Source organism: Alligator sinensis, unplaced genomic scaffold, assembly GCF_000455745.1.
Source record: "Alligator sinensis unplaced genomic scaffold, ASM45574v1 scaffold589_1, whole genome shotgun sequence".
NCBI lineage: Eukaryota > Metazoa > Chordata > Crocodylia > Alligatoridae > Alligator > Alligator sinensis.
The window spans coordinates 225,212-238,124 of NW_005842881.1; the positions used below are offsets into that span (position 1 = coordinate 225,212).

The 12,913-nt window shown below is 42.2% G+C and overlaps 1 protein-coding gene across 4 annotated transcripts in view; it reads left to right on the forward strand.

Annotated features, from left to right (window-relative positions):
- The window catches only part of RAP1A (RAP1A, member of RAS oncogene family), a 60,408-nt gene that overhangs the window by 40,723 nt on the left and 6,772 nt on the right, over positions 1-12,913 (forward strand). For all 4 annotated transcript variants that reach the window (XM_006035844.2, XM_006035843.2, XM_006035845.2 and 1 more), the window contains 5 exons: positions 262-345; positions 3,719-3,787; positions 4,775-4,831; positions 6,684-6,824; positions 12,257-12,400. In XM_006035844.2, coding sequence (XP_006035906.1) covers positions 289-345; positions 3,719-3,787; positions 4,775-4,831; positions 6,684-6,824; positions 12,257-12,400 — 468 coding nt within the window. In that variant the 5' untranslated portion in view covers positions 262-288. The remainder of the gene's footprint in view (positions 1-261; positions 346-3,718; positions 3,788-4,774; positions 4,832-6,683; positions 6,825-12,256; positions 12,401-12,913) is intronic.

Below are 12,913 nucleotides of genomic sequence, written 5' to 3' on the forward strand. Positions count from 1 at the left end.
AAACCTTCCACGCTCTCCCTGATGTGCAAAGGCTGAGGCAGTGACGGATGGAGGAAGCGAATCATCCAAAGAATGCTTCCCAATCCTGCTTCCCCTGGGTAAAATCACAATAAGTTTTCCTGTTACCGCTGCAGAGACTTGCGTACGTAGCTGTACAATGCATGCTGTGCATATTGCAGGAGGATGCAGAGCAGCTTTGAGATGATGAGACGATGCTTGCAGTCACATGCCTAATGCCATGTTTTGTCTCCCATTTTTCAGGTTGTCAGTATTTGAACAGACCACATCATGCGTGAGTACAAGTTAGTGGTCCTCGGGTCAGGAGGCGTGGGGAAGTCTGCTCTGGTGAGTTGCGTTGGTCAGTAAGTCACCTTGATGTCGTTGGCACGTCAGAGGGCATTTGAGACTCAGTCGTGTCTGCTTATAAATATTGCTAACAGCATTGGGACCTTTTTAGAATTTTTCAAATACCTTGCAGGGTCTGGCTACCAGTTGTTGAGCCACTTCAGTAGCTGGAAGCTTAGCAAGAGATATTTAAAACATGCCAAACCTTTCAAGGTGGAGCATCTTCCAAGAAGAGACTGATTGCACTGCTCCGAATGAATTAACATTTCACTTACACTATATAGCATGCGAAGTATAGCGGGTAATTAGGCATGTACACCTGCAAGGGGTATATGTGCAACCTACAGTAAAAGTGAAGCCCAAAGACCATTGGCTTACATGCTAGTAGGTGGCTGATGGCTCAGATGGAGCATTTTAGTATCTTCCTGTCCAACGACACAAGGATCAAAGTTGCCTGATGGCAGCTTGCACTGTGGAAGAAGGCGTTGCCTCTTCAGAGTGGTTTGCATCACAGTGTTGACAGCACAGTGAGTTCACTATAAGAGAGATTTCAAACGCTTGCTGTAGGTGCTTAGCTGTCTGTCACCAAGCAGTCGGCCAGCTCACTGCCGAACGTACTCTGGACTGGTGGAAACTTCAGAGAAACACCCATTGACCCGGTCGCTTTCCTTGTCAGGATGGGAATAGCTTATTGGTTATCAGAAGTCAGGTGCGAGCAGAGCTTGTGTCCTAGAAAAGCTGTCTTTTCTTGGATCCTTTCACTTTGGCGAAGCTGAGAAGCTAATGCACTTGGTAAATTGCCTACGGAGTCCAAAGGGCATGCGGAGGAGAGAGATGGGATGTAAAGCACATCAGGCTGTTAAATAATGCAGCTGGTGCGATGCACTCTTTAATAGAAACCCCGTAGTAACCTGTGGCAAATGTGCAAGTGTAGAACTTTATTTTTAAAAATGACGTCTTTACATAAAGCCCTGTTCTGCCTCAGCAACTGAAGCGGTCAGTAAGGAGAATTTTTTGCCAGTACGCCTTGAGGGTTGGTTTGTGGCAGGCTTATAATGTTCCTGATTTAGGAGTTGTACAATAAGACACACAAAGAAAATGTCAGGCAAATGTTGCATTTATTTGTGATATAAAAGCTAAATTGTCCAGTGGTCATTTTGTGCAACAGGAATATGCACTAGTGGGATTTTTTTTCTAAATACTTAGCCTTTAAGTTAAGGCCTCCATTAACTAGATAGTTCTTCGACCACTTCTGTGCAAGAAATACAACTTTGTGTTGGTTTCTCTAATACAAATATTGCATGTGATGAGTGTGGGTCTTGGATCTTCAGTAGCAGGACAAATCGGAGTGCCTGCATTCAGGTCAGTGACTTTATCACTGTACCGGTGGTGCAATGAGAAGAGAATCCGGTAAATAGAAATTTAGCGAGCTCTTTATGTGGCAGTGTAGATCCTGCCTATACAACTTTGATTTGGCATATTGATAATGGGACACAATAAGCGCATGTCAGCAGCTGACACTGCTGAGAGAACAAAATATTTGGCTTATGAACATCAAGTTATTGACCAGCAGCTGAAAGGAGAGTTTCCAGAGTGGGAATTAAAATTGCATTGTGGATGAGGTTCAAAGAAGCCATTATAATAGAAGTTTATTAGTGGTTACTTTAAATTTCCTTGTCTTCCAAGTAGTTACGCTGAAATAAATTGTGAAGAGGATTGTATTCGCATTCAGTGTTTCATTTCTCTGTTGAATTCCAATACAATATCTTGCTGTTCTACTGCTAATTCCTGTTTTAACTTCCCAAAATGCCTCTTCTTGTGCAACGAAGCCCATTGTCCTGCCTCCTGGCAGCGATGACAGCATAGCAGAAAATCCTTAGGAGGATGTTATTTTAAAATAAAATAATTTTGAGTTAAAATTTCCCATAAAAGTAATTTTAAAAGCGTTCTTCACAAACAGCAGTTTCCTGCATCTTGGCCTTCTGCCCATAGTATCATCAGTATCCATTGGCAAATGGTCCAATGTATAATAGGAGAAGCACGGAAATTAAATGTTAAACCACAAAAAGTAATGTTGCAGATGTGACTGGAGAGACAGGAGCTCCTAAACCTGCTTCTTCTCTGTCCTGGAGACTAACTTACAAACATGGGATAATTACTCATAGTATACTTTGGGACCTGACTGCATTGCGTGTTCAAGTGGTACCCTCTTTGATAGTACAGTGTTAAAAAATCCCGACATGGGATCAGTGCAATCTAAAACACTTCCGTTCCATATGCTTTGGCTTCTGGCATCTTATATAACCTCCTTTACTGCATTACGGAAGATAATGGTGTTCCTGGGATCTTTTTATTTGAAGGCAGGTCTGAGATTCCATTTCGATGTAGCAGGGAAATGTCAAGGGAACGGGGGCTTTTTATGGGGGCTTTGATCCTTCTCGGGGATGGAACAGGTTTAGCTGGTGAGGCAGAGGGACTTGGGAGAGGGAGCGCTGAAGGAAAATTTCTTGAACAGGAAGAAAGCAGTTTTCTAGCTCTTGTATCTAAGACAGTGCAGTTTCCAGAATACAGCAATGCCTTTTGTAGATGACTGTCCATACAGTTCTCTTTCCATACCTGAAACTCCGTATTTAAGGAGCGGTGACACGTTTCATCCCTATTGAACAAAAATGCCTTCCCTTTGTTTGGACAAACTGCGGGTGCCAGGTTGTGACTTGAGAGTTTCTATCTAGAAGAGTGAGAGAGGCTGTTGTCAAGAGTGAGTTACTTATATTGACTTTAAAGAGATGCAGTAAGTACCAGATTCTTGGCAGTTATCCACTATTATATTTGCAAAAAACCCTTGCAAACATTTACTGCACCTTCCTGCTTAGGTGACGTCGATTTTATTCTTACCAAGAAAATGAGGAACAGTGGTTGCAGCTGTCCTTGGTTACGTGGCCAGTCAGTGGCAGAGCTAGTGTAACAGCTCAGGTGTTTGTGGTTCACAGACCCAGCCTTTCCCCGGATTATGCAAACTTCCCTGGGAAGGAACGACAAACACAACTGACAATTGAGCTATTATTCTGTGTTCAGAATTTCCGAACGGTGGGGTCAGTAGAGATCTGGTTGGCCATGCTTGGTGCTTCTTATATTCCAGTGCTTAACCGGATTAGAAGTTGCATACATTTTTGCAGTCCTTTTGGGTGACAGTTGTGAGAAATGTTTGTTTTTTTTCCTTAGGCCTGATTCAAGTTTTCTGACTGCTTGGGGGTATCCATAATGACTTCATGCCATGGGCTGTTTTTGAATAACTGCTGCTTGAAGAACCGTAGAGTTCCCTGATTTGAACTTCATCTTTAACTTTTTTTCTCTTTTTTTTTATTTTTTGCAGACTGTACAGTTTGTTCAGGGAATTTTTGTTGAAAAATATGATCCCACAATAGAAGATTCGTATAGAAAGGTAAAAATAAAATGGTGATTATTTCTGAGTCTTTTATAAGTTCTTATCCTTTTGTTATTGTCACAGCTGTTATAGTGGCAAAATTCCAGCTCAAGGTTGATAGAAATTTAATTTGAATGGCGGGTGTCCAGTTGGATCCTTTTTGGTGTCACGGTGTTGGCTTTTTAGGGCCCAGTTCTGGAAATTGTTCCATGTGGCTTTATCCGATGGCTGTATAGAGAACTGTGCAGACCCTAGGTCTTGGGGTACTCCATTCCTAGTTCACCGTACTCTGCTACCTCTCAAATAAGGCATTGTTTGCCATTCAGCAGCATTTATAACATTCCTTAATGTAAGTAAAGGAAATACCACAAATATCACACTAGGTTTGATTACTGAAGCATAGTATTTTATTTTATTTTATTTTTTTAAGTAGCAACCTCATGAGTGTTCAGTTGACATGAGCGCAGCTGGTTTTGAAGGCATATAAAGTTCTTCGCTGCCTTTTTGGAAGTAAGCTTGTAATTGCAAAGCAGAAGCATTATCAGAAGCCTTGACAAGTGGCTCTATGTCACTGTATCAGTGGCGCTACGTTCTTCACTCAGATTGATGTAAAGTGTCCCATTGTTTTAGAGATTCGAATAATTGTCATAATTAAAGGCCCCAAAACAGAAGGCTGAAAAGACCCGCTGCTTTTGTGCATTGCTAGTCAAATTAAAATCTAAAAACCCTGTTAAGCGCTCTGTAGTTAAGATTTACTTTTCCTGAAATTAACTTCTTTGATCTGAGAACATTTTCAGTGAGCAGAACACACAGAAAATACCAGGGTGTAGCTGCAAACTGAGCTTGAGTTTTGGCTTGTTTTTTGTGTTTTTTTTTGATGGCGGGGAGTAAAAGACAACAGATAATACAGGGCTCTTTGGGGTCTGACTCTGTATCTGAAACTCGGGCACATTTGCAGGTATGAAAAACATTAATGTTGTTTGTCTCATTTCTCTTTTCCTCCAGCAAGTGGAAGTAGACTGTCAACAATGTATGCTTGAAATCCTCGATACTGCAGGGACAGTAAGAACGTTTTCTCTTGCAAATAATTATGGAACTTTTAATGTCACAAATCAATAGCTGCTGGTACTCTAAACTACCATGTTGTGAACCTGACACCTAAAACACTGCCAAAAACAAAAGAAACCCGTGTAGCGCAGTTTACACAGCTAAAGCGCTCTCCCAGAGGGAGCAAGTGGGTTAGCTCCCCTCGTGCTAAACCTCTTCTTAGAAATCAGTTGCTGCCTTGATAACAGGGTGATACCATTTGTGAGTTCTTATTTGCAGAATATTTTGCTACGGTGCTTGTGTCAGCTGAGTGCTGGCTAGTGCTCAAGTGCACAAAGACAGGCTGGTCCCTGCTCCAAAGAGCTTGCAGCTCTGCTTAAGGATAAGGCCCATGTATATGTAACGAGCAGTATGGGGACAGGCAAAAGAGAGTGACAGGAGTGGGATCGCATCAGGCTGTGGGTACAACTTGAAGGGCTCTGAATCACTGAAGTGGGCTTGGTTAAAAAAACACAGATGAAGAAAGGTTTCTTGGCCTTGATGCCTCCTTTCTCATTGCACTTCACTGCTTCCATGCTAGGGCCTGTCTCCAGACAGTGCTGAATGAGACCTCTCCTCCTCTTCCTCCTTCAGTTGCTCCCCTGCTAGAGAGGACAGGGTGAATAGGGGCATGTCCAGAACTTTTAGGCAAGCTGGGTGAGGTCCTTGCATCCAGTCCTCCGTCCATGACCAAAAGGTTAATAGAGGTAGTTATTTCTGTTAGCCTGAAAGCAGGGCACAACGCGGTAACTAGTTACTCTCAAAGTGCCACCTTGCCCTGTCTTCTTGCCAAAAGGTTACAGTTGGGGTTAGGCCTATGGGATTTTGTCTCTCCTGGCTGGGCATCTCTTCCTGCCCAGGTCAGTCCCCGCAAGCCTGTTCCAGGTCAAGCTCTTTCATCCCTTCTCCACCTACCATCTGAGAAGGTCCTTAAGGAAATGCAAAAAACTGTCCCAGTGCCACTTCCTCCTGCGGGAAGGTGCCACTGAGCAGGCAGGCTGTAATGGTTGAGAGAGCACTATGGGAGAAGGATCTGTTGCCTTGACACGCAGTTGCTGTTTGTTTTACCAGGCACTTGAATACCATGGTGTTGAGAGTGGCACAGAGCGAGAGAAATGCCAAGTCTTGTTATTAGGATTTCTAGTGAAGGCTCTTTTCACTGACTTGGACTAAAGAAAGCTCTCAGGTCTTGGATGCATAGATTTCCTAACCTGCCCTTGCAGTAACTTCACGTTTCATTGCGTTGAACCTTCAAGAGGTGTGCATACTGCAAATGGCCGCTATGTAATTATGTATATTCACTGGGGCCTTCTTTCTTCCACACACACCAGTGTTCACGAGTCCCACACGTGTGACACCTAGGCCCAATGCCGTAAGAAGGGACTGAGCATACAGTCTGTGTCGGTTCTCTTCCTGTTCCTTTTGGCTGGTTTACGGATTTGGGAGAGAACACATCTATATTTAAAAGTTCAGTGCAAGTATGGCGATTGGGTCTGAATTCTTCTTTTTATGGTTTAGGATGTATGTTTGTCCATATTTATCACTGCAGTTTATCTCCGAGATCATTCTATTGCTTTTTGTGTTTTATTTCTTATTCCCTGAACATTTCCCCCGCCCCGCTGCTTCCTAAGGCAAACAACAGGAATGAGGGAGTTGAACTCATGTTTTTATTAAATTCTTATGCTTCATTTGGATTTCTGCAAGGGGTAGAAATGTGCATTTAGATTAGCTGCTACAGTCTTATCTTGTTACAATAAAAGTATTCCTTTCTAAATGCTCATTAGCTGCATTAAATAGCTAATTACCTTTTTTAAATGTTTGATTACAGGAGCAATTTACAGCCATGAGGGATCTCTATATGAAGAATGGTCAAGGGTTTGCACTAGTATATTCTATTACCGCACAGTCCACATTTAATGACTTACAGGACCTGAGGGAACAGATTTTACGGGTTAAGGACACTGAAGATGTAAGTAAAATGGTCTTGCTTTGTCAGAATTTTTTTCTGTAACTAAATAACCAGTCATCTGTTTTTGAACTAAGTTGCTGGCTGAAGGACACTTCCCTAGCAAGGGGCTTTATAGTTCATAGCTCTTTCCTGAGAACAGTGGGAACTATTACATACTTTTTGGAAAATCTGTCCGTTTGGTTTTTAATGGTGTCCGTTTCAAACATCCGCATTTACTTCCCTTGAGAGATGATTATATTGAAAGTAAAATTCCTATTAAAATTCCACCTTATAAAGTTAGAGAAAAATACAGTAAAATGAGCTTACTGCAATTGCCCTCTGAGGTCTGATGGTTCAGATTCCCTAGGCTTTTGCTCTGTGGGACTGAGACTGCTCAGAAGGACTTGAAGCAGGCTGGTGTTTGCTGGAGGTACCTGTCCACCAAAAATTCACTTTTACATTGGCTATCAAATGCACAACTGCTTCTAATTCCTGGCCAGTGTGTATACCACAGCTGAAAGCCTTTTTATCTCAGTGTCTGTTCCAAGGCAAATCCTTGTTCTCTTTTGTCTGTGGTGTGAATAGAGCATTTCAGTCCACAGGGCTTTTCATAAACGCTGCTTCAGCCCATTTGAGGTTCGGTTGCTCCTGTTTCTACAGCTTCTACTGTTCTTCCTTCTCAAACAGTGATCGTTTCCTGCATTTCTGAAGTTATAAAACTATTGTCACTGGCACAGCATGTTGTTACAGCTTGGCTGACAGTTTTGCCCCGCTCCTTTTTATTTTATTTTTTTTACAAAATATAGAATATATATCCTCATGGTTGATCTTGTAATGTTTGTTGCCAAGGTGGAATACCTTAGTTTGTCTTGGGCTGTTTCATGTACGCTGTGCTCTTTTAAGTGGTCCGCTGCTCTTAGGTTTTATATATACTGGCATGTACATAGCAGTACTCCCAGGGTAGGAGAAAATTATTTCAGGCCTGAATTTTAGGTATTCCCTTGTGGAAATAGAGGCTGCTAGTCTAGGTCTGAGTACCTAGATATGCCTCCTGATTTTAAAGAGATGTAGGGCTGATTGTTCTCTTTGACTACAGTGATGCTTGGTGTTCAGCGGTCCCAAAAAAGCCTGCCCCTCTCAAGTGTTTGGCAGTGGGTGACCTAATTGTAGGCACCCAGGGATGGAAATTCTGGTTTCAAACTCAGAATGTCCCTGTTCTTCCTGAATGTGCCTATATGTGGCAGGGGCATACTTCATAGGGTGCTTAAAATGCCTGCAGTTTGACATGTGGGGCAGTGTGTTTGTTGACTGCACTATGCAATTGCAAAGTCACCGTTTGCAAAAAGTCTTGCAATGCCCAGGAAATCTAGCAGTTGTGTGCATTAAAGAATTTTCTTTAGGAAAGTACAGTAGGTCTGGAAGGGGTTTCTTACAAGGGGTCATCAAGTCCAGTCCTGTGTTTGCAAGCAGCTTATTCTTTTGGAAGTCTTGGCTAGTGATAGATTATCATTCTTATTTGGTTTCATAGCAGTTTTTAATAAAATAATAGGTTTAGGACACAACTTGCATCGAGTGGTGATGCCTTGTTCCGTTTTTTATGTAATAGAAATAAATGATTTGCCACGATGTAAAGGCCATGTCTCTGAACCCTCTTAAGTGTTTGTTTCAAAGCTTTGCTACTTTTCCACTGGACCATTTCTATTCCATGGTGGATTTTTTTCACGGTATATTTCTTAAAACTTGTGGCTGAAGTTGCAGGTGGGTTGTGGAGCAGTTGGGCTGAAATATTCAGATTTATGTGACCTTTTCATTTGTTGAATGTTAGATGGGAAGTCAAAATTAAAATTGTAGGACTAACAGTGTTAGTAACCTATTGAAAGAGCTGCTCAGAGGGGTGTGAAAAAGTTTACATACTCCCACTGACAGTTTAAAAGTAGCTGCTCTCTTTGAAGCTGATTGCCTTCAGTTTGTATCAGTCCCTTGTCAGAGACCTGGGACACTAGAGGTAGCCTGTCATTCATGTTTCCTTATCTTCTTACACTCGATCCAGTTAGTGCAGTGCTAAGGATCAGTAAATAGAGCCTGGGGCACGATTAGGCATTGCATGTAAATAGCCTTTTAGAAAAGAGCGGCTTGAACAACGTAGTAAGCTGTGCTGGAGAAGGAAAAACTGTCCCTTGGTGTTGAACAAATTGAGGGAGTCTCAAGTTTTTGTTCCTGCCTTTAAAATGTCATTGTTCCTTATCTTTGGCTACCTTGTTTTCAAATGGCTCTGATACCCTCTTTGGTTTAACTGGCTAAACTTTTATTTAAGTAAAACTAATCTTCATTTAGGTGGGGATTATGCTTGCATAAAACCCTGGTAACATGATGCTTTTATTAGCATTTAGGTCAAAGTACTGAGCTGTTCAAGTAGCTACACTGCTAGCAGTGGCATCTGCATTCTGGTTGAGTTAACCTAACAGTAGAAATCATTGCCTTAATATTGGTTTGAGTACCTAAAATCAATTTAGGCAGGCAAGGTCCTTTGAGCAGATGTCATATCTTTTATTATTAGACCAACTGAGTAGTTGGAACTTTTTCCCAACTACACAGTTGGTCTAATAAAAGATATCAGATCTACTCAAAGGACCTTGCCTGCCTATGTCCTTAGACCAACATAGCTACAACAAAAACCCAGTAAAATTGATTTATTCATTTTAGTTGCTTGGTTGAAATTCATGTTTCCATGTCTGGGGGAAAAAAGTAATGTTCCTTTTGGAAACATAACATGAAAGATGACGCCCGTGTCATTTTGAATATGCACCTACATTGTGTAGGGTGCAAGGCTTTGATCTGAAATGGAGGTTTCGTCTCTTGTCTTTGACTTGCAGATTTTTGGTGCAGAAAGCAAAACTGCGTTCTCAAAAAAAGTTGAATCTGTATTGTTTTGTGCTTCAAATGAAAACGAGTCTCAAATGTAGTGAACTTTGTCTTGGAGACCAATTTTGTGCAAAATGCAGAGTTAAAATAGTTGGCAGATGTTCCTGTATTGTCTGACTGGTTTCAGGGAGTGGACAGTAACTTTATTTTCCATCTGGAAAATGCAGGTTTTGTGTGCAAAAAATGTAAATAGCCCAGGAAAGAGAATGGTGTACATACTCATTGTAAGCAGTTGAAAAACTTTGTCTCTGCTTTTACATAGCTCAGGGGAAACCAGTAGTGCATGCTTTGTGGAAGGAAAGCACCACAGAGCTAGCTCTTACCTGTTCACTTCAAAATGCTCAGGGAACCAGAGATGTTTCATGCATTGAGAAGACGTGTGATACGCAAAATTTAAAAGCAGGCTTTAAAGTATTAATACTGTTAAGGCTTGTATTGCACACAATTCTTTAAAGCCTGCTTTTAAATTTTGCATGTCACACACAAATCTCAGCTCAGCTCAGAGTAGAGGGAAGAAGTCTCTGGTTCCTTGAGCATTTTGAATGAATAGGTCACAGCCAGATCTGAAGTATGCTCTGCTGCAGCTTTTCATGAAGATGTAAGAGGAAGCTTGTAGGAGATGTAGAACAGGGGTACATCGTGTCATAGTGAGCATCACTTTCTTTTAGCATTTTCATACATTTTAAATAAAAACTCAGGCCAGCATCTTGGGGCTTTCTCCCTGCGACTTTCAAGGTGGCCTCTTCTGGGGAGCTCCTGGCCTGTTGAAGACCTTAATGTTGAGGAGAAACAGGAAAAAACCCCAGGGAATACCTTATGTTGTTCCCATCTCAAAGATGTTGATTAGAAAGCTTTTAATGAAAGAGTCAGGTTTCTGGCTCAATTTGTAATCCTAAGAGGTTTGTGTTTTTGTTTTTTGTTTTTTTAATTCCTTAACACAGTCAGTTACTTGCTGGAGTGGCTCGATGCTTATCCTCCTTAGAGTTTATAGTGCTATTACTTGAGTTGAAAAATGTTATACCTGATTGCATGCTGACAGCTTGCTTGGCTCAGTACAGTATAGGAGATAAATATTGCCCAGGCCCAGAGAGCTTACAAACATAAAAACTGTGGCCAGTTTAGTCTCTCTTTCTATTGGAGACCTCTTTGTTTCTGCCATCGTTTCTCCTGGTTTGATAAAGGAGACATTTTTCCAGTTATCTGGATATGCTTAAAGACTGGTCTTCTCAGCCTAATATTCCTGATTTATTTGCGAGTAATTAGGGTAACCAGTGTCACTTTACTAAGGGTACTGTGTTTTTTCCTATCTCTCCTTATGTAATGTAGCAGAAGGCTAGGCTTCCTGTAGGCACTTCGCCCCTCCTGAGGTAGCTCCGTATGTGCACCTTGGACAGCGGGCAGCTTGATGAGGAGGAGTGGTTGATCCTTCAGTAGGCTGTTTAACAGATGATTTGCCTGCATCTCATATATGGGCAGCAGTCTCCATTCACTGGCCCTCTCCAGCAGAGCAGTGAGCCTGCGCTTGGCCGATGCAGGCTTCCTATAAGGCTCAGCGCAGGACGCACAGTTTTTGACATTAAAACAAAACGATCTATTGGCAGTGTTGTAATTACAGAAATAAGCAGCATGTTGAGCAGCCCTGCTAATCAAGACCCTGGTGCTTCTGTTACGTGACGAGTAGTGACAATTCATTTACTTCAATGTAGAAAATGCCAATCGGCGATTGCTTGCATCTGCCCATGCTGAATTCTTTCTGTCTTGTGTATGTGAGGCCCCGTGCTTGTGAGACGATGCAGTCCTGCCTTTCCAGTGAAGACAGACAGCTCCCACGGCAGCATGATCCTTCTAGGTGGCTAAACCTAATTCCTCCCATCCCATATATCCAGAGCAAGGCTTTCCAAAGGGTGGCCCATTTATTTCCTATGGCTTGACAGCAGCTACACAGGACAGAGCAGGTCAGGAGGGCTGACATCCCACGTGTGCCTCATGACGTGCTGCGCACACTGCTGTCTCAAATTAAATCAGTTGGCAGGCAGGCTGACCTCGCGCCAAGGCTTCGAAAGGTCACGCAGTAATTTTTTTTGACTTGTGGAGTTTTAAGTGTAGACCCCAGAAAATACACTTAGCCTAATTTAACCTCCTCAGATGGAAACGTCGCTGTTTGTCGTCCTCACCATAAGTAATTATCATTGAGCTTTGGGCGTGCGCATGTGGATTTTATTTTATTTTTTTTCTCCTCTCTCTTTCTGCAACCTCAAAATATAACCAACTGTGTTAGCTCAGTTGCGGCTCTGCGTGTGCGGGTTTTACATATGTACATATACATGCAGGCATGGGTATGCATGTATTTGTGTGCATTCATGCATAAGTTCATTTGTATGCATGTATATCCTTTTTTTATTTTACTTGAGCCTGTTTTCTGTTGAACAAAGAAAGAGGGGAGAAAAACACTTGGGAGGTAGGGAGAGAGTTCAAACAGTGTTGGCTTATGTATTTCTCATGCTCACTTCTTTTTTTTATCATCTCCCCAGGTTCCAATGATTCTGGTTGGCAATAAATGTGACCTGGAAGATGAACGTGTAGTCGGCAAAGAACAGGGTCAAAACTTAGCAAGACAGTGGTGTAACTGTGCCTTTCTAGAATCGTCTGCAAAATCTAAAATCAACGTTAACGAGGTAACTACCCTCCATTCCGCTGCCGGGCAGTAGTGGATTGTTTCTGTCCGTGTATGTGTTGCCTTTTCCAGGCCAGTGCAAGTACCATTGTAATGTGGTAGGAAGGCGATTTGATACCTCTTCATCCACTAGATTTCTGGTGCGTTTTGGAGCCCCAGGCTGCAAAGGTGTAAGAAGCACTGCTGGTCCCTTCAGGTCCTGAAACTGCTGTTTGCACAGAACTCTCCTCTGCTCCCTCCCTTAACTAGCAAGGAGGTGAGCCTTCCTGGGCTAAGTGCCTGATGCAGAGCCCTTAGCCGATCAGGCAAAATATAGACAGCAGAAGACCTCCAGGAAGCCTTCTCTACTGGGGGAATTTCAATTGCAATCAAGTTTGTTTTTTTTCCCTAAAAAGAGACTTTGTTTATTAAGATAGCAGTCTTCTAAATGGTTATAGATTCATAGATTCATAGATGTTAGGGTCGGAAGGGACCTCAATAGATCATCGAGTCCGACCCCCTGCATAGGCAGGAA